General features: G+C 29.5%; 1 protein-coding gene across 1 annotated transcript in view; it reads right to left on the bottom strand.

Annotated features, from left to right (window-relative positions):
• Positions 1-25,359, bottom strand: part of LOC112680080 (collagen alpha-1(V) chain-like) — a 91,589-nt gene that overhangs the window by 9,478 nt on the left and 56,752 nt on the right. Inside the window, exons 47-53 of the mRNA XM_025550074.1 lie at positions 21,220-21,308; positions 18,066-18,129; positions 17,614-17,658; positions 15,639-15,745; positions 12,576-12,683; positions 11,592-11,955; positions 4,160-4,344 (exon numbers count right to left, since the gene is read on the bottom strand). Coding sequence (XP_025405859.1) covers positions 4,160-4,344; positions 11,592-11,955; positions 12,576-12,683; positions 15,639-15,745; positions 17,614-17,658; positions 18,066-18,129; positions 21,220-21,308 — 962 coding nt within the window. The remainder of the gene's footprint in view (positions 1-4,159; positions 4,345-11,591; positions 11,956-12,575; positions 12,684-15,638; positions 15,746-17,613; positions 17,659-18,065; positions 18,130-21,219; positions 21,309-25,359) is intronic.

Here is a 25,359-nt window from a genome sequence, read left to right as displayed (position 1 = left end):
TAATATCTCAATTTAAGTTAATAAGTTATTTGAAAATTTTCATATAACTTTTAATTTAACTCAGTTTAAAATTATTATTAACTTGCCCAGGCTTGGAAAACGATATAAGGGCCTAAATTTTTTGACCCCCTAATAAAAATGTTCTAGTTACATGCCTGTATATTACACCACCAGCTTATTTACCTACTAAAAAATCTTTGGGCCATATTTGCTTAAATCTCCTTATAGAATTACCTCGAAAGAAGTTTGAGGATAACTTTTGAATTAAAGAGTTAAAGTCGATATGGTATTGTTTGTGAAATTGTTTTTTAGTGTTGTTTTGCAGATTCACTTTCGAAAGGTGTAAATAGGATAGCCTGAGAAATGTTATTGGAGATATGTAGCGTTACTGATGAGTATTTTTGATGAAACCATTTGTAATTTACTTATTCGATGAATTTTTGGTAGTACCTAATAGCTAAACACTCTGTCTTTTCTTAAAATATTTACAGTGAATATTATATTAATAAGTTAAATGTCTATTAAAGTAGAGTTTATACAAATTTTAAATATTATTATTGAATTATACTTTACTCAAAGTACTATGCATATATTATAATAATTATTTTAAATTCAATATTAACTTAAACTATTACGAAAAAAAAAAAATTAAAATAAAGTGGTGTATTGCAAAAATGCATTTTTAAAATCACGATAAAATGATTATTTTGTTTTTATTATAATGCTTGTTTCGTAAATTAAAAAAAAAAAATGTCTCACAAATGACATACTAAGTTATCATTTGGTTGGATTTTCAGTTGAAAATAGGGTTCAGTGTGATACAAGTGTAAATAAAATAATTGATTTTTGATTTCATATAAACGGTCTAAAAATAAAAATGTGCAGTCATATGTTATCTTTAAAGAATTAGTAATACTATTTAAAACTTCCAAAAGCCAGTAGAAATGAAAATAGAAATACGTAAAAATATGATAAGAATTTTGTCACTATGGTGGGATTATACTTGTATTCAAGTAGTCTAATTTTCTTTTTATTATTATTATTTATAAGTTTTTCTGTGTTACAAAAACCACAAATATACAAGGTCATAGTTGTTAAAATTAGTGTGTCAGATATAGCATGCAATAGCTGTATATCGATGGATTAATAAATTATAAGATTAAAACAGATTACAATAATTACAAAACTTTTTTATTCGATTATTACAATAAATAAATTATGAATAAACTGAAAAAACAAATTAATTAAAAACATTAGAGGTTGGAACAACCGCGTCGGAGTTTACGACGGTTATATTACCGTAAAATGAAAAATGAAATCAAAACCGTTAAATTAGTATTAGGTATCGTTTGCTAAACGTAGTTTTTGACTGTCGATGTATGGAAAAAGATGTGCAGTACTGCGTTTCGCATTTACCCGAGACCATTTAAAATCACATACGAAGGACATTGGGCTATAGATCTTGTGTTATGTTTTTTCCTTCTTTTATGGTACACATAAGTCGGAACACATATTATCAGGACAAGGATAACTGCATAGTATTGTGTAGGGTAGCGGTCAAATAATTTGTTTTTATATACTATTATATACATAATAAGGGTCTATGCCAAAATAACGAAATAAATAACCACGAATGTAAAAATTGCGAATTGATAATAGCGAAATCGCAGTTTTTTTTTCTAATTTCTAATTTGAATATTATACGTTTTAATATAGTACTTAGATAAGTTTCAAAATTTATAAAACTATAACTTATTTTATTAATAATAAGTATTTTTAATGATATAATAAATATTCTTTAGGAGGAATCCACCCTACTACATGGATATTTATTGATGAAATAAAGAAAATTCAAAATTTATAATAATTAAAACGAGAACAGTATAATGCTGGAGAATAACCACAGAAAAAAAAAAGTACAAGGACTGTGCTAAAAAACTGCATTCGTTAGTTACAAATTTTAATACTAATGAACATTGTAAAAGTTATAGCTTATCATTTTTTCACTAAATGCCTAATCGTATATTTTCGCTCTTTTTTAAAATTCGCTGTTTTTATTTTCGCCGTTATTAATTCGTGATTTTTACAGTTATTGTTTCGCAGTTTCGGCCGAATACCACATTATAAACGCCTCCAGCTCTCGGTGAAAATTGAAGATTCAATACTCCGTCACACAGCGGAATATTGTTACGATGAAATCAAATCAAGAGTTGTCAAAAACAATCATAATAATAATATCCATACGGTTTGGTTACGTGCAAAAGACGTAATTATAAACGTACCGGTTCAGTACGACGAAAATATGGATATGAACGATTTTTCCTTCGTCCAATCACGCGTCGTGTACCTACCGTGGTGACCGTTAATACCGAAGATGGTAGCTGCTGATTGCCGGTTGAAACTCGAAATATGGCTAAACCTTCTAGAACTTTTCCCGAGGGATTTCCGTCCCGTAAAGTCATCACCGGAGAGCAGAGCATAAAACGATTATTTTTATGGTGCGCACGTCTTCCCACAGGGCGGCGGAGAAGAAAAGTTTTGCCGCGAAATCACACGGTGCTGACAACCACGACGGTTAAAATGTAATTTGATCAACGATAATATCGCGAGAGCGTCGGCCGGCGGTTAATGGTACGGGTGCCGGGGATTACCGGAAGTTTATCTCTGTTTTTCCGCCCGCGATGATATTATAATATTATGTAGTGATTGCTACCGCGGTATGTGTTTACAACGTGGTAAGTGGAAAATGGACGTCTTAACATTGGATTATTCTTTTGCGGTATTTACGTTCAATTTTTTTTTTCTTTTCTCTTAGATTTTGATCGAATCACATATGTAATGTCGAGTGAACGCATTACGAGTCTCAAACGTGTTAAATGATTGAAATGGTTTTACGGTTTTCAAGTCTACCATAAGATGCACGGTATCGTAATCGGAATCGTCTTTTACGGACAACGTATTTAAACATTCTGAATTCGTTAAAAGTTTTAAAAAAACCGCAATGATAATCGGAAAAATACAGCAAGCCTAAGAGCGCCAAACGTGTGGAAATTGTAGTTGGAGTAAAATTTGACAGGTATATTTTATTTGCTAGTTATAAGATTTTCAAAGATGTTTCAATTTTTTTTTTATACAATACTACTTAACGTTTTTGTTTCGTAAACCTGAACAATGTAAATAAACGAGATTATTGATGTTTATTCCAACCGATTTTTAAAAATAATTTCAAAAGCTTCTTCCAAAAAATTGTTTTTATAAACGTTTGTTTTTATAATTCGACGAAATGAGTTATTGTTATGACAATGAGGGCGTTGTTATTTTTAAATGTATTTAATATAAAAAAAATATTTAAGAAATGTTAAGGTCGGTTTTTTTTATTGTTTAAAAATAAAAAAATATAATAACTGTTTAGGACAAAACTATTATCAGTCATAACAACTGTAATTTATTACAAATTGATTTTACAATATTTTATTAAATTACAACAGCCCGAGTTATTGTGTAACGAATTCGGAGGAGAACGTGAGAGCGAAGTAATTGGCGTACAGACAAAAAGTCTCATGTATAACGGTCGTGCGACTAGAACAATTGCGTTAATCGCATATATCTTAGTTTTAGTTTTTGCATTTCGTTTGTATGCGTATCGTGATCGACAAAGTGACTTAAAGGATTCCTTATGAAACGACATAACGCCATTTACAACATAATAATTAATATCAAAATTACGAGTTAATATTGCATAGTCGTTACGTATTTCCGAATAACATAAAAAAAAAAAAAATGATAATCGTAAGACACTGCTCGGTCAAGATACAGCAGTTCGATTTATGAACACCTTTCTTTGTCATCAGAATATTGTCAAGGCGTACCTTTCGGTTCTACGTGATACTGTAGCTACGCGTATCCGGTCAACCCTTGGCCTGCCGGACTATTTCAGGCGTAGGATGAAACTAATATAAAACACGATTCCGTTGCACGGCGCGTGGCGGCAAATCGCAATAATTGCCGGTGTCATGCCATTACGAGACCTTATTTTCATATCACCCCATCACTCGCGTTGCCAGCCCTTGAGAAAATGCCGACGTATAATAGGATGCGCGCACATCGCTTGGGTGTTAATATATCGCGTTACCGCGCGCGCAACAATTTTATGACCTACCCTGAAACCGCCCCGTAGATTTGAGTACCAGTCCGTCTTGTCGGCTTCTTTTCGCCATGGTATGTTAGGCATTTGACTGGAGTGTATGTCGGGAAACACGCAAGTCTCTCCGCCGCTACTCATGTTACAATACACGTACACGGCGTCGTATGGCATGCCCAAGTTCGGATCGATCCAGTACCACCCTTAAACGACAATACAATGATAACAATAATAATAATAATTATAATAATATTAATCATAATAACAATAGTAATATGAATTATATGATGAATAACAATATGGAAAATATTTTGTACCGTTGTACAATTATGTACCGTAGTCGAACCGTTTAACAGTTTAATAGGAAATCGTATTACATTATGTGTACGGCGGCCGATACGCAGTTGTAAACCTTTACCATGATATTACCTCACGTTGAAGCATCGTCGGAATTATTGATGATTATTTTCAATAATATTAAAACGGCATTTCTGACGATTATTACTCGTCGAATCATTAAACACTGTATATGTGTTATAACTTTTTGAACAAGTTATTCATATTATCGCGGTTACCATCGACGGTACCGTATTAATTATGTTAACAATGTTTTTTTCTCGTCAAACGATCTGCCAGGTATCAGGTATTTAACGAAATTATTTCAATGCATTGTTCAGTTTTTAAAATTCCTGGTTTTTAGATTCCGAGTGAAACGAAGAATATTTACGATTTAGACTAAAAGTGGAAACTTTGCTCCTTACTAAATAAGAAGTAAAATATGTTTATCAGTATCTAATTGATATATTTGGGGTGAAAGGGGTCAGGTTAGGTTGTATTTGAATTTCCTTACAATTTTCCGAATAAATGAGAAAATCAGAAAAAAATTGTAAAAAACTTCAATCGACGTCGAGATTTAAATTTGAACCTTTTAGTAATTTTTGTCGTCAGGATAAGATGTAGCCAATTCATTAAAAAATTATCTTTTAGTATTTCCAAATTTTTATTTTTGTATCTATGTTTTATGTTTTCTTTACAGCCATTACAAAAATGTTTTCTTGAAAGTCTCAAATAAGTCTTATCATCGTTTGATATTAAATTTTTTACTGTACACTATTTTGACCAAGATGATGGCTAAGATTATCACTATTACGTTGTCTTATGGGTACGTTAGGGGTGTAATTTTATAAAATTTCTAACAAATTTTTTTTAAAAATTGCAAAGCACTGATAAAATGTCAAAAAATTAAAAAAATTAGCTAAATATACTATTTTGATCCATCCGAATTCTTTCACTTAGAATCATTTTTTAAAATCAATATACCATTGATTTCAAATATATAAAATCAATTCTGTAATAAATATTATTCACCACTCTTTGAATTACACCCAGTCGTAAAATTTTATACGATCTAGGAATTTCGATTTATATATTTTTTTTTTATTACGCTAACATAATAACTGCGAAAGACCCACTTTTTCGGAAATTTATTTCTGAGTTTATTTAAAAATGAAATATCAAGTTCAAGGTTAGGTTGAGATTTAAAATACCAACATGTACAAGCGTACATATTTAGCTTCATTTTTAGCTATGTAAAAAATATCTCAAGAGAACTGACATTTATTAAATCTCAAAATTGATTTAAAATAACATTTTTGGTTAATGTTTGTTTTACTATATCGCAAATATCATTCACTTAAACTAATTTATGTGTGGTTGTATCCCAAGAACCAATACATTTTGATTATTATTATCTTCCTTTTATATGAGATTACTTTTCCAATGTGTAAGAGTAAGTTAATAACTACAAAATGTAGGAATGCACTTCGAAGTTCAAAGAGCTCATTTTATTTTATCGTTAAACTTTAAAGAGATAATATAATAATTTAATTTGCATTATTTAAATGTAAGAATACATAAATTGTCAACATAGTTTTTAGTGAAAGATTTTGGTTAAATAATAAATCTAATAGTCCATAAAATTGATTCCGATAGTTTCAAAACAATATGATAAACATTATACAATGGAATATGAACGGGTTCTACTCAACATTTGCAGAACTCCAATTACTTATTAAAGATTACATGTCCACCATAATATGCCTACAAGAGACAAATCTCACAGACAAGAACAATCCTTTATTATCTCAATACAACATATATAAAAAAAACCGAAATACGTGCGACCGAGCCAGCGGCGGCGTAGCAATTTTCGTCAGTCAAGAATACCCCAGTGAACAAATACATATAACCACTGAAATAGAAGCTGTTGCGGTATCTAAAACATTACCCCATGATAAAATAACAATCTGCAACCTCTACCTCCCCAATAAAAAAAATTTCACACTCACTGACATAGAAAATATCACCCATCAACTCCAACAGTCGTTCATAATAGTCGGGGACTTCAACAGCCACAGCCCAATCTGGGGATCACATAAAACCGATACAAGAGGAAAAATAATTGAAGAGCTCCTAACTCAAGACAATCTAGTAACATTAAACACCGGCCAGCCCACCAGAATAAATCCCTCTGACGGGAAATTTTCTGCTATCGACCTTTCTATATATAATACCTCCCTCGCACATAAATTTGAATGGAAAGTACTACCTGATATCTTCAGCAGCGACCACATTCCCATCCAAATAACATTCACTTACTCGTCAAACAAAGAAGACTTATGCTATCCGCCAAGATGGAAAGTTAAAGAAGCTAATTGGAACCTCTTAAATTCATTAATCGAAAACAGTATATCCACACTTGAACCCCCTACTAAAGAAAACATCGATGATGATGTAAACCAATTCTCAAAACTCATCACTGACACTGTAAAAATGTCCATAGGACTAGCCAACAACAAACCAAAATGACCTCAGGTTCCATGGTGGAACAATGAAATAGGAACATCTATTATAAATAAAAACAAATCCCTTAAAAATTACCAAAACACACACAACCCAAATGATTTCGTAGAATTAAAACGAAATAGAGCGTGCACTAGATTTTTAGTTAAACTCAGTAAAGCCATATCCTGGAAAACCTTCACATCTAGCTTAGATAACCAGACTGATTACTCAGTAGTGTGGAGTAAAATTAAATTCTTCAAAGTAACCAACCGATATAGCAATATTCAACTTTTATACAACTCTAAACTCATACCAACACCAAAGGAAGTGGTAAATTCTATTGGAGAATATTTTCAAAAAAATTCAAGCAATTCCAACTACGATGACGAATTCCTAATAAATCGCCATTGATACTACTCTCCACCAAACACAATCGACCCTAATGATACCACACAAATCCTAATCAACTCCCAAATAACCATGGATGAATTGGAAATGGTATTGAGAACCAACAAAAGTAAAAGCCTTGGACCAGATGGCATCCCTTATATTTTTATTCAAAATCTACCCTTCAACAGTATCAAACACCTACGTGACATCTTTAACACTATATGGGTTAATAACGTATTTCCAAAATACTGGAGACATGGTTTTGTGATCCCAATCCTCAAGCCCAATAAGAATAATTATCTCACCGAAAGCTATCGCCCCATCACTTTACTTAGCACACTATGTAAGCTACTTGAAAAAATCATTAATCGTCGACTCATCTGGTTCCTTGAAAAAATTAAATACATATCTCCCGAACAAAATGGCTTCAGACAAAATAGAAGCACCCTAAACAATCTCTTAAGTATCAAAAGAGAAATTGAAATAGCTAATAGCAACAAAGTTTAGGCATGATCAGCTTCGATATTGCCAAGGCCTACGACACCACTTGGAGACCAAGAATATTATACATACTTAACAAAATAGTATGTAAAGAGAATCTACTTAACATCATCCAAAACCTATTACTTGAACGTTCATTCCAAGTTAAATCATCAAACTGCCTATCTGATACATATATACAAGAAAATGAAGTTCCTCAGGGTTCTTCAATTTCCGTAATCCTTTTTCTGCTGGCCATTAATGACATTTCCAAGCAAACACCAAAACCAATCATTCCCATACTGTACGCTGATGATTTCTCCATTTTATGTCGTAGCAGCAGTCTAATAACAATAAAACAAATTCTACAAGATGTCACAAACTCACTAAGAAATTGGTCAAATTCATCAGGGTTTAGATTTTCAGCTGAAAAAACTAAACTCACTATATTCAACAACAAAAACAAAAATAAAATGTCAATTAGTTTGGGCAACCATATAATTAAAAATGTCAAATATATTAAGATCCTCGGTATAACGTTTGATTCAAAATGTTCATGGGCACCTCATATCCGACAACTAAAACAAGCATGCACCAATCGTCTCAATATAATCAAATTGCTATCTCATACCTCATGGGGAGCCCATTCCTCTCTACTTCTCAAGATCCACAAATCACTAATTTTGTCCTAAATAGATTATGGATCTCCTCTATTCTCGTCAGCAATCCAATGCCACCTAAAAAAGCTCGAAAATCTTCACAACTCAGGAATGCACCTGGCAATAGGAGCTTTTGGATCCAGCCCTATAGACAGCATATCCAATATAGCAGGAATACCCTCCCTATCACTAAGATGGGCTGAGCAAAAATCACTACTGACAGCCAGAATCCATAGATCCCCACAAAGAATCTCCTCATCTCCCAATAATCTATTCAAAAATTTACAAGACAAATTGAACCTAGATCAGATCATACCATCAACTATCAGCTTTCAGCCACCTTGGACAATCTCCCTAGATATCAATCTCGAACTACATCAGCTCCCAAAAAAGGACACTAATCCCAAAATATATAAATACCACTTAAATGAAATCATAGTCAATGCCGAACCTCATATGTAGTGACACTGAAATCTAACTTAAACTATCTGACAAATGTTCAATATATACCACTGAAGCCATGGCTATACTAGAAGCAATCAAATATTTCTTTTAATCCATCGACGATAAACGCTGTATCATACTAAGCGATTCACTCAGTGCAATAACAAGCCTCAAAAATATAAATAACCCTACCGATATAGCTAGAAATATTCACAACTTTTGTCACATTGCACGTTCTGCCGGGAAACACATATCCTTCATGTGGATTCCAGGATATTGCAATATAACAGGTAATGAAAAAGCCGACGAGGTCGCAAAACATTCACACATATCACCCAAAGCTATCAATGTACCAGGATTCACCTACAGCGACGCAAAAAAATATATAAAAAATCTTAATGCCGTAAAGTGGCAACGATATTGATCAAATCAATCAACCAAACTCAATGAAATAAAAAAATCAATACTCCCATGGCCTCCTCCTCCCGGTTGTTCCAGAAGACAAGAAAAAATTTGAAACCGCCTAAGAATAGGCCATACATTACTAACCCACCGCCACCTTATGACAAGAGAGGATCCCCCCAACTGTACTACCTGCGTGTTCAACTCACCATCAAGTACATCTTCACAGAATGCAGAAATAACCAGCAAGAACGTATGATAACCCTTGGAGCCACCCACTTATACGAAATCTTCAGCCCTGAACCAACCGCAACTCAAAAACTATTTATTTTCCTAAAAAAATCTACCTTATTTAAAGAAATATAACTTTATATTGTATAAAATCATGTAAATATGTAACTATGTAATTTATTTAAGTCACTGTCTGACCAATGGCCAGAGCTGCCGCGGTCTTTTTGTTCTTTTTATAAAAAAAAAAAAAAATGATAAGAAGTACATTACAATAGTATCGTAGGTAAAAAAAAGATTCGTTGTCAATATAATTTACTTCGAGATATTCTGAAAAGCTACAACTAATTGTGATGATTTAAAGTGCATCTTTTTTAGTCAAATTATATGTGTACTTTTGAGCTGAGTGGGGATACTTTTAAGTAAATAAATTCGGTTATAACATTCGTAATTTGCGTACAACTGAAACAATTGAAATTTTTTGAAATATTATGCGTATTAGTGTTTTATAAGGCAACTTGAAGTTCATAAATCCAATAATTACCAATGCAATATTTATAATCGAATGAAATAGGTATATGAATGAAAATGTGTTTTTTTATGAGTACTCAGTAGTATACCAATTACTTTTTTCGCGTATACTTTCCAAAATATTTTATTTGTATAAAAATGTTATACAGCTTTTGTAGTAGGTATATATTTCCCGATAATGTAAGGAAAACTATGATTTAAAAATATGAATATATAATGGCTGAATTTTGACAATAAAATATTTACAGTCAACCTGTAAAGGTGGGCGTTATGAATTCAAAAAATATTATCTAGCAGAATATTAGAGTAATTGAATATTAAATACACGTAAACACATGAAAATGTAATGTTATAGCGTTTAGAAAAACTCATACACATGAGAGTGGTAAATATTGACTATAATTTTCATGCGTCGATTTATAATATAATAAGCATCATTAATATGCATACTACATTCTGTGTGAGGCTGTTTATAATCATTTTGAGTACAATTATAATTTTTACTCGAATATACCCACGCTCTAAATCAACAGTTTAAATTAATTTAATTATTATTAATAGCTCGGGCTGGGATCATACGCCATTTTATCTGCTCGTAGATATCATGTCGTTAATAACAACCATAATCTCTTTTGTTGCAAGCCATTAAATTTCGATATGGTTAAGTTCACGTAGTCAACAGTGAAAAATAATTATCTACCACCTTTCAATATTTATGTAATAATGTTTTCACGAAGAAACACGTCAAAAAAAAAAAAAATGAAAAGGTCTCGGTAAAAATGTAAAAGGATGCTATCGATGAATATATTATATTAAATCAGCACTCATTTTTGGACAGACATCGGTCGCTTATCAATGTATTATTAATCCGAAAATCAATGATGATAATTTTATAGCTTGCAAAAGTGTGAATATGTATCCTATAGTTTATGTTGAAACATATGCGTGATTACACTACTGCCCATTTATTAAACATTTTTCTCTGATAATTATTGTATCATATTCATGATGAGTTTAAGGTTTATTCTGCATACAATTTATAATTTGAAAAGAGGCCTTGCTGCCTGTAATGAAACATCATCAGTACAGAGACTATCATTAGTTTGATTTTAATTCTAATGTCAAAATCCATATCTGAGAATCAATATTATTTATACTCGTGTGTATCAATAATATCATTGATGATTGATCATTAATTTTGTTATACAAAAATTATCTGTTACGTTAAATTATAATGTTATAATGAAGCCATCTACTTTCTTTTCCTGATTTTATATATACTGAAACTAATATTAATATAATCAAAAATTATAACTCTGAAGTAAAGTGTGCGAGTTAAACATTTGTTGAAACTTGATTACTGGACTATTAAAAAAAAATATTAGCCGAACAAAACACATAGTAAATAATTAATCAATATACATTTCATGTTTAGCTCAAAATATAATTACATATAATAATATATTTAATACCATCTTTGAACTGAGGGTGCCCGTAGAATAGATCTTTGCATGTCATGACGGGGTTCTCGCGAGTGCCGACGGGCTTCCTAATTCGTTCTAAGTCCTGTCTCATGCCGTAAATAGAGCTGACAATGTCTATGTATTTCGGGCCGTCACCTTCGCCACTGAGCTTTGGACCATCCTTAGTCGTTGTTGTTGGCCTGGTCGTTGACTTCGCACCACTACCATCGTCGTCGGCGGTGTTGACGTCGTTGAGCTCTCGCTTCCATCGGGCTAAAGCGCTTTGTTGAAAGTCCGCTAGTTCGGGTGGTAGTAACGGCAACTCTCCGGGCGGTCCCGCGGGTCCCGGTGGTCCTGGAGGTCCTTGTTCTCCCTAAATTGAGGACAAATTCAGATTTTTAGAGAGAGCTTAGGGTGCTTGGTCGAAAAATCTCGTGCAAAAAATCCTCGTCACGAAAACGAAACGTTTATGAAGTATATACTTAGCAGCGGTTCTCAACCTTTGTGTGTGTGTGACTCAAAATATATTCACCCAATTTTTTTATGTGACGTTTTTGAATATTATGTTCAAAATTACGCACAATAGTGCGTATGTCATTATTTAAATTAAATGGATAAGATACCAGTAACACAGGCACCTTACGAAGTTCGTATTTCTTACTATTGATAGAAAAATTAATAATTTCTTTGTTAATCTCTCGACAATAACTTATTAATTTTCATCGTTTCCATGAATGTTGACTGATAAAGTATACTAAACAGCTTCGAAAGACCGAAATTCTAAATTTATATTTGTTTGAGATAATAAACGCTGGATTGTACGATGTAACTTTATTACAATTGCTTAATGTCCTTCAATAACGTGGAAAAGGCGTTTTTAGATTTTAACAAGAATTTTAATATTATCATGTTATCATTATATTCGTATACTTTATGATATAGATTTTAGTCCAAAAATGTACCATATATACAGAATATTTTAATTCAAATTACTTTGTTTCCCGCCACTCCTTCAATGCCTTTGGGACCTGGCAAACCTTCAGCGCCCGGAGCTCCGACCGGACCATCGTTGCCTTTGACTCCTGGTAATCCAACTGGACCCTGAGAACAAAAACCAATTGATTTTTGAAAAGTAGTTAGTTTTTGAATATTGCCGCACATCAACATAAACCATTACACTTTTCGGCGTTTATTATTGTTATTGTTATTAAGGTTTAAGAAAACGTTCAATCGAGATCTGTTGACATACCAATCCATTAAGCACTTTAACAGCATTTATTGTGAACAGTATTTATTTTTATCCTTTTGTCATTCTTATAATCATTTTAATTACTTTTATATGGCCAGTGTTTCTATGCTTCTAAAAACTATTTCAACTAATCTATCTTTGGGAGCTTTTTTCCCCCGCTAATCCATATTCCCTCGTTTGACAAATGACTTTCGTTTAGTGCACTAAACCCTTGTATTGTAAACATTCAAGTTTTTTCTTAACACGAAAAAAAAAGAAAATAATTCCTTGCCATTTTCTTCTTTGTAGTACGATTATTATTCACAAACGAATATATAGGTATTAAGACTTATGCGAGTAAACCCATCAAATTTTAAGATTATCGTGTATTCAACGTTCAAGAACAGTTTTGTAAATATGCCTAAAGGATTTTTGAGGATTTTAAATTTTGACTGTTGAAACAGCAGTGAGCTATTACAAATATTATATAAAACAAAATCAATTTGTGATAACTCAAAATACAATGAACAACTATTTCAAAGTTTTTTTTTTTTTTTTGATGGAAGATTAGAAATGGGATTTTTTTTTACTTCACTTGTAAGTGTACCTTCGTAACCTATATTTCAAATAACGTAGATTATAATAGTTTTGTTAAAGTATAAAAAAAAAATGACATGTGTCTGAGTATCTTATAACTACAAATAACTTAAAATACAATTGGAAATAAGATATTTCTTCAAATGCTTTATTATCCTCTATATACATTTTTATTTAGCTTTGCAAAAATGAGTCCTCGATATTTACAACTTTAAAAGAATGAAGTCAATTTTTTTAATAAAAGTACAAAATAAATAGTAAATAAAGGCAAAATTCATCTACTTTTTAATAACTTTTATTAGTTACCAAAAAGAATTCATCAAATTGATTCATTATGAGTAAAACCCATTGTATGCGACCAAAATGATTTCAAAAGTAGATTTACGACAAATGCTATTTAATACAATGATATGAACGCATAGTATTAACATAAAGCTTGTAAATTAACTCATAACAAAATACATTTAATAAACTTGTACTTTTTTATTTTTCGTAAAAATTTAAATGTTTTTCCATTATTATTTTAATATATAATCTAGTCTTCTAAAAAATGTTAGGTTAAATCAGTATTTTTCAACCTTTTCATTATAATTATGTGCCATTTGAATTTAAAATTTTCTAATTTTGAGAATGTATAATCATTAAAAGTATGATGATTAATTCATTTTCATTTTCATTGTTCCATTGTGGATGTTATAAAAGCTGTACTAAATTATTATGTAGCTAATTTAATTTTAATAGTTATTTTGTTTAATTTAATTTAATCTGAAATTTAATTGATCAATTCTATAAAAATTCTATAAACTTATATTTGTTTCATTATTAGACATTTTATTTTATAATAAATTATATTTTGTCACCATTTCACGGCATATATTGACAATTTCACGATCGTCTCATGTTCTGTAAACCCCAATTTTTAAGAAAAATGTGTTTAAGTATTATATTACGAAATGGTCGTGTGAAATTATTACAATGACGCTGTTGCTTTTTTATTTAATTACATGATAGTTCAGAATCTCAGCCGGAAATAATTATCTAAAAACTCATTCGTCGCAAATTGTTTGTAACCAAGTCTTTAAAATTGAATTACTGATTTGAAATACTACAGCAGTGGCTTTCATACCATTTGTGTTTATCTGACGGATAAATCTTGACTCTAATGTAAAAAAAAAATTATTTTATTATTTTTTTGCGGTACACGAATAAAGGTCTAATTTAATTCTATACAATATTCTCTTGTTAACGGTAAATCGAATATTCATACGATCGGTTATATTTCAAGAGCTGGTGAAATCCCATTGTTTTAATTGATTATATTATATTATATATAATATACATATATAATATATTTATATTATATATTGATTAATTATATTAATACACTTAATAAATTAGTGTGTAGACGTCGTAATAATGTGTACGCTAAAAATGGTTAAAGGAATGCAACATGATTGTTTGTCGTCGATCGCGCGTTCGTATAACAACAGAAAAAACTATGAAAACGAAATTGCAATGACATCAATCAGTAGAATTCATTAGACGTTTGATGTTCTACCTAAAGTTACGCTACCGGTCTGGTAAACTAATGGTTAATTAAAACTGAAAGAGCTGGACCGAGAACCTGCTCGAAAGACTTATTTACATATTTTCGAGAAACCGTTCATTTTGAAAATGAAAAACGTGAACCGTCCGCAAACATAGCCGATGGGAAACTATTCCGCACTGGTACTTGTATTTAATTTGTTAAAAAAAAAAATTTAAAAAAAAATAGATGTGTTTACGATTGTCAAGTGCATCTATATTGTTTATATATATTAACTTAGTAAATGCGTGTGCGACTGTGCGTTTAAACGAATCCATGGTGACACGGTGTCGACTGTTAAAGCATTATGTCGACTCGTGTCGTCTAACAGATTGTTACTTCGAACATTAACACAAGATTTCGTTAATTTGTTTCAAATTCATTTCGTTTAAATCGACGGTGACGCGCGATAAGACTCCTTAAAACAATCGTCACTGTCTCGTTTTCTAAAACGAGATTAAAGGGGTCTTATACCCGAATCAAAACATACGATCCTGATGAAAATTTTGCGCATGACAAAATGAAAAATATACTATGTCGAAAAGAGGTGGAAGAAAACCCGACGTACCTAAATCGTTTTTAACATTGTATAATAATAGATATTCCATTATAAAAACGAATAAACAATATATTTGGTTTGTATTACCGTTTCTCCTTTTTGACCTTCGGGACCGCGATCTCCTCGTTCGCACTTGTCACCTTTTTCGCCTTCGTGGCCTTTTATACCCATTGGACCGATTTCTCCAGGATGGCCTAAAGATCAAAGATAAAAAAAAATTAATTTTTTATCTACGTCGAATGACTGCAGCAGTGGTCGTTCCAAGTCGGTACCGTGCCACACATTCATTCGAAGGCTACGTCCTTATTTTAAAATAAAAACAAAACCATTGGAACGAATATCATATTTATTTTATGAAGCTGTGTATATAGCCATATATAAGATTTGTGTTGCGTAATACTATTTTGACTAAACAATACTTGTAACCACCATAGTATATTGCGCGCACGGGAATTTATTGATCCAACCGAAGACGAAGGAATAAATATCATTAAACGTTTTCGTAGAAAATTAATGAGTGAAAAAAATCGATTTCGATTTACGATATAATATATTAAAAATCAGATCAGTGTGTCTAATATATTTGTAATATGTATTTCATAAATCATATGTGAGACACATTGCATTAATAAATAATTAACTCATTCTATATAAGAAAAAAAATAATATTATGTTGGACTGATTTACGAATAGTAAAACAAATGCTATGATGGGTTTTGTGTTCAACTATGATATTATCTAAATGATCCACACATATGCGTAGTTACAAACATACAATATTTGCATATTTATACAATAATTCTATAATCCTTCGTATTATTGCATATTAAATAGTTTTTTATTTTTTTGTAAAAAGACAAATGTTTGTGAACTATAATTAAAACATTATTATTATTTATATATATTAAATATTGTTATTATTTGGAAATCATCAAATTAATTCACATCGTCTACGTTAAAAATTATCTTCATTATTCTGTAAAAATCAGAAATATATTATGATTTACAATTACTCATTTTATTGATTTTATGTTTCAGTAACATTTGGACATAAAAAATGTACATATTTTTTTATCTTCAAGTTTTTTTCTTTATATTTTATTATTCTGCGCCCTTATTTTTCCATGTTTCCAAATGCTGAATTGAAAAAATAATTTAATGTTTTTTACATCAGTTCCTAATGACGTATTCAATATATATTAATATAATATAATTTCACGTGTCATCTTCGAGTTTTCGAAAAAACGAATGACATGTATGATTTTTTTTCAGGTTTCAAATTTTCCAAATGCACATTATATATCGAATTCGGGTTTATCTCGCCAATATGCGTGATTAACAATGTTTATGATTTTTTTTAGAGAAAATACGCAAATGTGATAAAAAAAAATGATTGTCAAACAAATGGTTACAGCCTAGTCATATAAGACAATAGAGTTAGAGTCGAGTAGCATAAAAATAGTTAAATGTTTGTTCTATATGTTGTTGTTTGTTAAACATATTCTATATATTTTTCTATATCATAAATAAAACGGTCAAACAATTGATTTGATAACAAAAACAAATCCTTGTATGTTATTGTTGTTATCGTTTGAAATGGTTGTAATAGTTTTTGAATTTATATTTACAATTTGAGTACTTTTAAATAGTTCTGACATTTTATGCAATATTATCTAAATCATATTTACGAGCTTTTTTTTTTTAATAGCTTAAAATTGTTAAAACGATCGTCTCTTTATAATCAAATTAATATTACTTTATTATAACGTTATTATGTCTGATAATTTTTTCTAAAGAATCTGACACCTATAAAAATTAATTTGTTTTTTACACGGAAACCTCATAAAAATTTGATACTTATTTAATTTTTTTTTAAAAAAATTGAATAGTTTCGCCATTTGAATTATCACACCTGTAATTATTCAACCCAATTTTTCTTTCTTGATTATTTTATTACTAATAATACTTTAAATCTTTTATACATTTTTAAAAAATTTTCATTTTTTTAATACCGCAGCATACGTAGTTCACAATAACATGGTTCATAATAAATATATGTTACCTTTTTGTCCTCGTTTTCCTCGTTCTCCTTTTTCTCCTTGTGGTCCTATTAAATATATATATAAATATTATCACAGTACACTCTATATGAATGCATCATAAATTTCAAGTACATATGTTGTAAAGTACCGTGAATTCTCGATAGTTCGAAGTTTAAGAGGGACCTGCATGTCATTTCAAAATCTTACACTTTTTGATTTATTAAATAACACACCAAATGCTGAAACTACATAAAAGGAAAAGTATTTTGTTTCGCAATCGAGAATCCACTGCATTTTGTCTAAGTTTTGAATAAAAAATATTTTTTTTTTCAACAGAAAATCTTATATTATGAATTTTATCAAAATCTTAGACAGGATTTAATTTTAGAAGAGAATATATTATAATATTTTTCTGATCATATGGTATTATTGTCAGAGAAGTTGTCAAAATTATAAAAGTAATCATAATTACCAATTTCACCAAATTTTCCCGGTTCTCCGTCTTTTCCCGGTCTTCCTGGTTGACCAACTTCTCCCTGTTTTTAATAAATTACGAAATTATAAATTTCAATGAACTTAACAAACACTACATTTTTATTGCTATCATTATAACCCCAACATTGATACATAATATATTGTTGTATTTTGCATGTTTTGTGCACATTAATGTATGTATCTAACAAACGCATAATTTAAAGTCTATGAGATGTAAGTAATTCATACATAATACACTTAGACTGGTTTGTATTGGAATTAAAACAATTAAAAATCAATACGAACGGAATATTAAGATCTTGAGGTAATATTTTAGATTAGTAATAATTCTTGTAAGTTATTAAAATAATTTCGTGCCGTCTATTTTAATGGAAAACTCGAAAGTTATTTATTTAAAAATATATTTTTAGCTTACTTGTTTATATACGAGCAATATAATATCAAAAACTTACTAATTTTACTATTAAATTACGTACAAAATTTCATGATACTTTTATAATAAGACAACTTTTTAAATTGTATCTTGTACAGTCATCTGATTTACATAAAATCGTAGGTTTGTATTATTATAATACGTGGATGTATTAACGACTGTATTTAAATCGATCATTTATTTAAATTGTTTTCTTATAATATTTTGGGTGATATTATTATTATTTACGTGCATAAAATGTTTAATTTCTTAACGATTTGAATGCACACGTTTAAAAATTTCGTTGTTTTTCATAAATACGAATAGTCCATTTTGTAATACTTCCATTTTCAACAAGAAAAAAAAAGTGTGCATTTTTAAAATCTGAATATAATTTAACATTGATTATTCCAATGATTATCATCTTATTTTATTTTATGAATATAAAATGATGGAATAATATTATGGAATAGTAAAATTGATAAAAAGTGTATATTCAAAACAAAAGACAGTAATCTCAGTAAATGGAGAAAAATCTGAGAAATTTTAGATTAGAAACAGAGTTCGGTAAGGTTGCGTTCTCTTATCAAGTTTGTTTAATGCATATTTTAAAATATAATGCATAAAGCTATAAGAGGCGATGGAAATGGGGTGATCATAGGTGGATTTGGGATAAAAACAATTAACTTGTAGATGATTAAGCTATAGTTTTAGGATTATTAAAAGGACCAAGAAATTATAAACAAAATAAATTGTACGGAAAAAAAATATAGTATGAAAATAAACGCCAACATGACAAAAATAATGGTGATTGCAAAATCAAAAATAAAAGCAAACATCACAGGAGATGGTTATAGGACATAAATGTGAAATTTTCAGCTAATTAGGACAAATAATTACAGATGATGCAAGATGTAAAATGGAAATTAGGAGAAGAATTGGAATGGTGAAGATTACATTTTATGAGAAAAAAATAGATCCTTTCATGAAAAAAGATAGATATCATTCTCAGCAAAAGTATATTGAAAACATGCATAATATGTATATATAGCATTATATTCAGCAGAGACATGAAAATACAAGAATTCAATAAAAAAGAATCGATAAAATCATTTAAGATGTGTTAATACCGACGTATACAGAAGAAAAATTGGGCAAATAGAATGAAAAATAATCAAGTGCTACATCAAGTAAATTGACAAAGGACTATAATACTTGAATGAGAAAATTACAATGACCAGGACATACTTTGAGGTATGATAATCTAATACAAATAATTCTAGAGGGAATTATACCAGGAAAAAGAATCGGAAGACCTAGAACAAATTTAATATCACAGGCATGTAGAGAGTTGGGATTAAAATTCGTATATATTAAAAGGAAAATATAAGATAGAGAAGAATGGAGGAGAATCGTAGGAAGATAATACCAGTCGAAAGACTGAAAGAACTAAAGGAGAAGAAGAAAACATTATGGAAATACCTCGGAAACCCTGGGAAATTATTCTAAAAATTACAATTGTATTATCTTACTTATTGATGTGATTTCTGTAATAGTTCGTATAGTTTATGTAAATCTATATTCATATTTTATAACAAAAATCGACTATACAATCAGATACAATATTTGCAGATTCATATAGATTTAAAACGTTTGTACAAAAACGCGATGTTTATAGATTGTTGAAATCCTACCATTTAAATCACGAACACTATTTTTTATTATCTATTATAGTTATAGTGGTTAGAATACAATATTACATGTTTTATTTTAAGATTGAGTAAAAAAAAAAAATCTTTATGGTTTTTGTATGAATGGTTAGTTTATATATTTATTTATTTTATTATATGTTATAATATAAAGTTGACTGGAAAAAAAAACCATAGCGGTTGGTACGTTAATAGCATATCATATGAAAATGTATTTTAACGTTTTTTATGAGGAACTATTCTTAAATTAAAATTAAAAAAAATGTATAACCTTAAAAGTTATTTAATATTATAAACATATTTTAGTATTTCGAATATTGTTTCCATAATTGCTCGTATTTCGTGAGTGAGCACAGATTGACTAACTCTTTTGTACATCATTCTCTATTCACGTACTATTACTAAATATTTTATATTTACAAAGCATAACAAAGCGGCGTCATTCTGAATAAATGTACATATACACCATGTCTACATATCGTGTTATTATAAAATAAATTCTTTTTCTTATATTCTAACAAATTGGTGCGTTTGAAAAAATAAAAATGATTTTGCTTACTTATGCGTATATTTTTTATCAGTTGTGTTATTTTACCAACTTAAAATATAAACAAAAACGTAATGTGCTGCAGCTAAAATAATTGTTAAGGAATGATTGTATTGAAATGTTATGATCAACACGATTAAATTTAAATTTAAAATGTTCTCGGAATATTTATCTGTGCTACTATTTAATACAGATCAGGATCGTTTTAATTCGAGGGAAAAATTTGATGAGAAAATCGTTTATCAATCATAAAACCATTTTAAGGTTACCTAAAATTTAATACACATTTTTCCGTCATATTTCTTCTTATTTTACGAGTATGATTGTGTATTATTTCAAATAACCACAGGCAGCTAAAAAAATAATTGTCCTTATTGACAGATTAATAAATATTGGACTGAAAATATTTAAATGTTTAGACTTTTAATGTATGATTTCGAGGTGATAAGAAACCAATACTTACGGCTAAACCAGGTGGACCCATTATTCCTTGAGGACCTTGTGCTCCCGGAGCACCTGATATTCCAATAGGACCCGGTAAACCAATACCTCCTAAAAACAAAAAATAGGAAACACAAGTAATGAAAATCATAAGTTGTCTTTAATTTAATTTGTATGATCCAAACTAATTATTACTAATTGTAACTCGAGTAAGAACTAGACCATCCATCAAATGTTGAATTTTTATACTTGATTTCAAGTGAACTTATCATCATTATTTTATATAGAATTATATAGATATATAGATATATGTAATAAAATTCATAGTTTTAAAATACAATTGTAATTGTATTACAGGCTTATAATATTATCAATGGGTGAAATTTTTTTGAAACTATGAATATACGAAGGTAATAAAAATTGGTGTACTAATAGTATACTATCTGTAATAAAATATGTAATATTTTATACCTTATTATTAATAATAATTGTACCGCTAGCATTTTATTTCTTGATCAATGAATAAAATATAATTCATATAACATTATACACGAAAAACTAAATTCATCAATAAAATAATATTGCATTCTCAAGAGAATCTATCTCAAAACAATTATTGTATTTTTCTCTTTAATTGGCGAATAATTTGCGTGTTTATTATCTTTTTAACCGTTTTAAAATCAAAGTAATAAGATTATCTTCTTGACCGTTCTAAAATCAAAGTAATAATATTCAATATTAATAACGGTTAAATTTTTTAAACCTGTAGGTTTCATAATTTTTCTTTTGATTAATTTTGAATTATCTTTAATTGATCTATGATTTTGCATTCAAGTTCATTCAATTTAAATATAATTATTATCAACGTTGATATTTTTCAAATAATTTGGAACCATTAAAAGATTATTATGCTTCATTGCGAATTAAACATTTTTTTTAGCACTCCCGATAAAATATAATACATTCTCTCAACCTGCCGTATAATAATGTATGTGTGTATTTACTACATGAAGAAATATTTATAATGGAAACAAGACATTATTGTAAAATCAATACAACCTTTACTCGATAAAATTTATGAAAGGGTCAGTTTTGGATATAACTGCGATAAGATCCATTCAAAAATTATCATAATTACTTCGGGAGTCATATTTTCAGTGTCCCCTAAGATGAAAGAAGATGATATTCAGATCGTTTATGTCATAAAGGGTTGACAGGCGTTGGCAAAATAGAATCGAAAACGCCCACAACCTTTTATATATGTAAGCGTCTATACGCAAGCATGTTACAATGTTTGTGTTCGCATATTGGTAAATAGTTAATATTCTTCCATCTTTTACAGTTCATAAAGAAGATATGTATTTATCTTAGTGACACACTGGGGAAGCTGGGACTTAAGCTTTTCCTTATCATTCTGAATTTATTTTAAATGTAATATTTGTTTTTTTGTTTTTACCAATTTTGTAAGTGTTTATATATTATATTATTATATATTATGTATATAATATTTTATATACATAACACATACGGCTAGTATCCCAGAATCTATAACTATGTATTTTTATGCTAAATTTATTTAAAACGGAATCACTTCAATAGTTGACTCATATTTTATAATGCAACAATAATTTTTTAACTGGTCACTTGAATTGTAATTATACAACGCATTAATACATTAAATTACGATATTATCAATGAATTTATTACACAAAACTTTAAAAATATTAAATTATTGAATTTTCGTACGTCAGTTCATTATTATACTCTTAAAATGCAAAAAGAAATATATTATTATATCTTTGATTTAGGTGAAATATTACATAGGGATCAATAAAGCTATATGGTGCTGTAAAATACGATTGAGAACGTTATTTTTGTTAACATGATTAAAAACCCTCGTTATTTAATTTTTTTTTTCCAACGCTGCCAAATTTAGTTGAACAATAATTTAAGTACGACAATCGGCTGTCGAAAGATTAAGATCATTATACTTTTTGGCTGAACGATTGATACGGTTGATATTTATCGAACGTTTATCGAATTAATCGGATATGATTAGCAACTTAAATATCAGATATCTATATGAGATACCCACCTATAGGCATTGTAGTTGTCGCACCAATGTCAATGAAGTATTCGTCAGTTTAAAAAATATATTACGTGAAGATCTAATGTGGTTAGATAGTAAGAAATATCGTTTTATTCGGAAACGTAAGGATACAAGAAATATTTAGAGCAGCGTTTCTCAAACTGTTGTCCGCGGATCCCTAGGGGTCCGTACGTATATTAGAGAGGGCCCGCGAATGTAAATTAAATACACAAAGTACTTATCTGTAAAAACGAAAATACTGATGTAATATTCGTATTAAATGGGAAATACATTGTCGAAATAATTATCGTTGAAAAGCAGTTCAGATTAGAGCCAGACTTATTGCGTTGGTATATCGTTATTTATCATAAAAATATCGGCATTTAATTCAGAAAGTAAGGCAATCAATTTAGTATTATTTGATATTATTGTTTTTAATTTTTATTTTTATTAAGGGGTACGCTGTCATTTTTATTATCTTTAAGGGGTCCGGCAGAGAAAAAGTTTGGGAAATGTTGATTTAGAGTATGTTGGAATTACACTATTCCGCTATAAGAGTAGCTAAGGAAGAGGAGTTTGCAGAATATTGAGTCGCGGAAAAGGGTAAAAGAAGGGCATGAGGAAATAATGTGTTGTAAGTCGCATAAGGCTTCATGGTTGTGGAGAGTATAAAAGGGAGGAGAATTAAGTGATAAATAAATATATGATTAGGAAGATAATGAACAAAGCAGAGTCGAAAAAAGAAGTCAATTTTGGATCAGGGAAGGTCTTGATCCCAGAACCAAAGGGTATTATATTTTATCGACTGTTACTTAACTATATATAATTTGTTTGTTTTTTGATATTTGATCTTTCTTTTGTTAATTTAATATGCACTTATTATTATTGAGTGATTCACACAGTAAAATGATAATGAAATTTAGAAATACCAAATAACATTGTATAGTTTTATGATAATGGATTATGTATTTTTAAATCAAATTCAAAGTGATAATATTTTAAATCAGTGACAGTCCTAAATTTGATTGCATACTCAATAAAACGAGCAAAGGGTTTGGTTGTCATTCAATAATGAAAAAAAAATACTTTTCATGCAAAAATTGTTTAATTATTTTGAATATACGTAAATGTGCAAATTAGTAATCGACTGGGCTGAGAAAGTTTGATTTTGAGTGAAACTCATAAGGATAGGGTTTCATCTGGTACGAGTTCGTATTTGTAGTGTCAATATACGAGTATGTAATATACCTTTAGAGAGAATTCCTTCAAGCACACCTCAACCAAATAATAATTTTCGCTGGTTCGAAATCGAATAAATACCATTTAAATAATTATACTCTTACAAAACATTTTTTGTAAGAGTACCTACTAACCTAACCTGTACCTCGCTAATGTAAAGTTATTTTTGCGCGTAGAATCTCTCATAATATACACCAGAAAACATTTTTATATGCTTACACATACTTATAAACATACACACATGTACGCATCGCTTGTTGTACTAAATTATTTTCGAAATTTACTCATCATTAATTTCCTCCAAACAATGTTTTGTTGAATATTTTGTGTACACATATTTCACATACCTGTCATCAAAATTATCCTCATAAAGAATGGAAAATTCAAAAGAGCGAAAAAAAAATTCCAATAGACGTCGACTACTTCAGGAAACTAGAAAAATACACGTATAGTACCTATATTTATCATGTGTACTAATTTATGAGACGAAAAACGTATCAGAAAACAATGTGTTTGAAACATTTTCGTTATGATTTATCTACTACAAATCTGACGGAATTTCATTGTCATTGAAGTTTATTTGATTTTTAAGAACTATAAAAACTAGAATTAATTCAAGTTTATGAATTAAATTAAAATCTATAAAATACACATGTTATGTTATTTTGTTAGTTATATTAGTACAGGGATTTTTACGCAGTAATAAATTGCAAAAAGCCTAGAACCATTGATATTTCAAAAATTATTTAGCTATAAGATATTGTTGTTGAATGTAAATATCTCGTTGTTTTGATAATGAGTAGTTATTTTTTAACATAATAATAGGGTTACTGC

This window comes from Sipha flava, unplaced genomic scaffold (genome assembly GCF_003268045.1).
Source record: "Sipha flava isolate LNK unplaced genomic scaffold, YSA_version1 173_pilon_pilon, whole genome shotgun sequence".
Lineage (NCBI taxonomy): Eukaryota > Metazoa > Arthropoda > Insecta > Hemiptera > Aphididae > Sipha > Sipha flava.
Note: the sequence above shows the minus strand (reverse complement) of the source record. Positions and strands in the feature narration are given on the sequence as shown.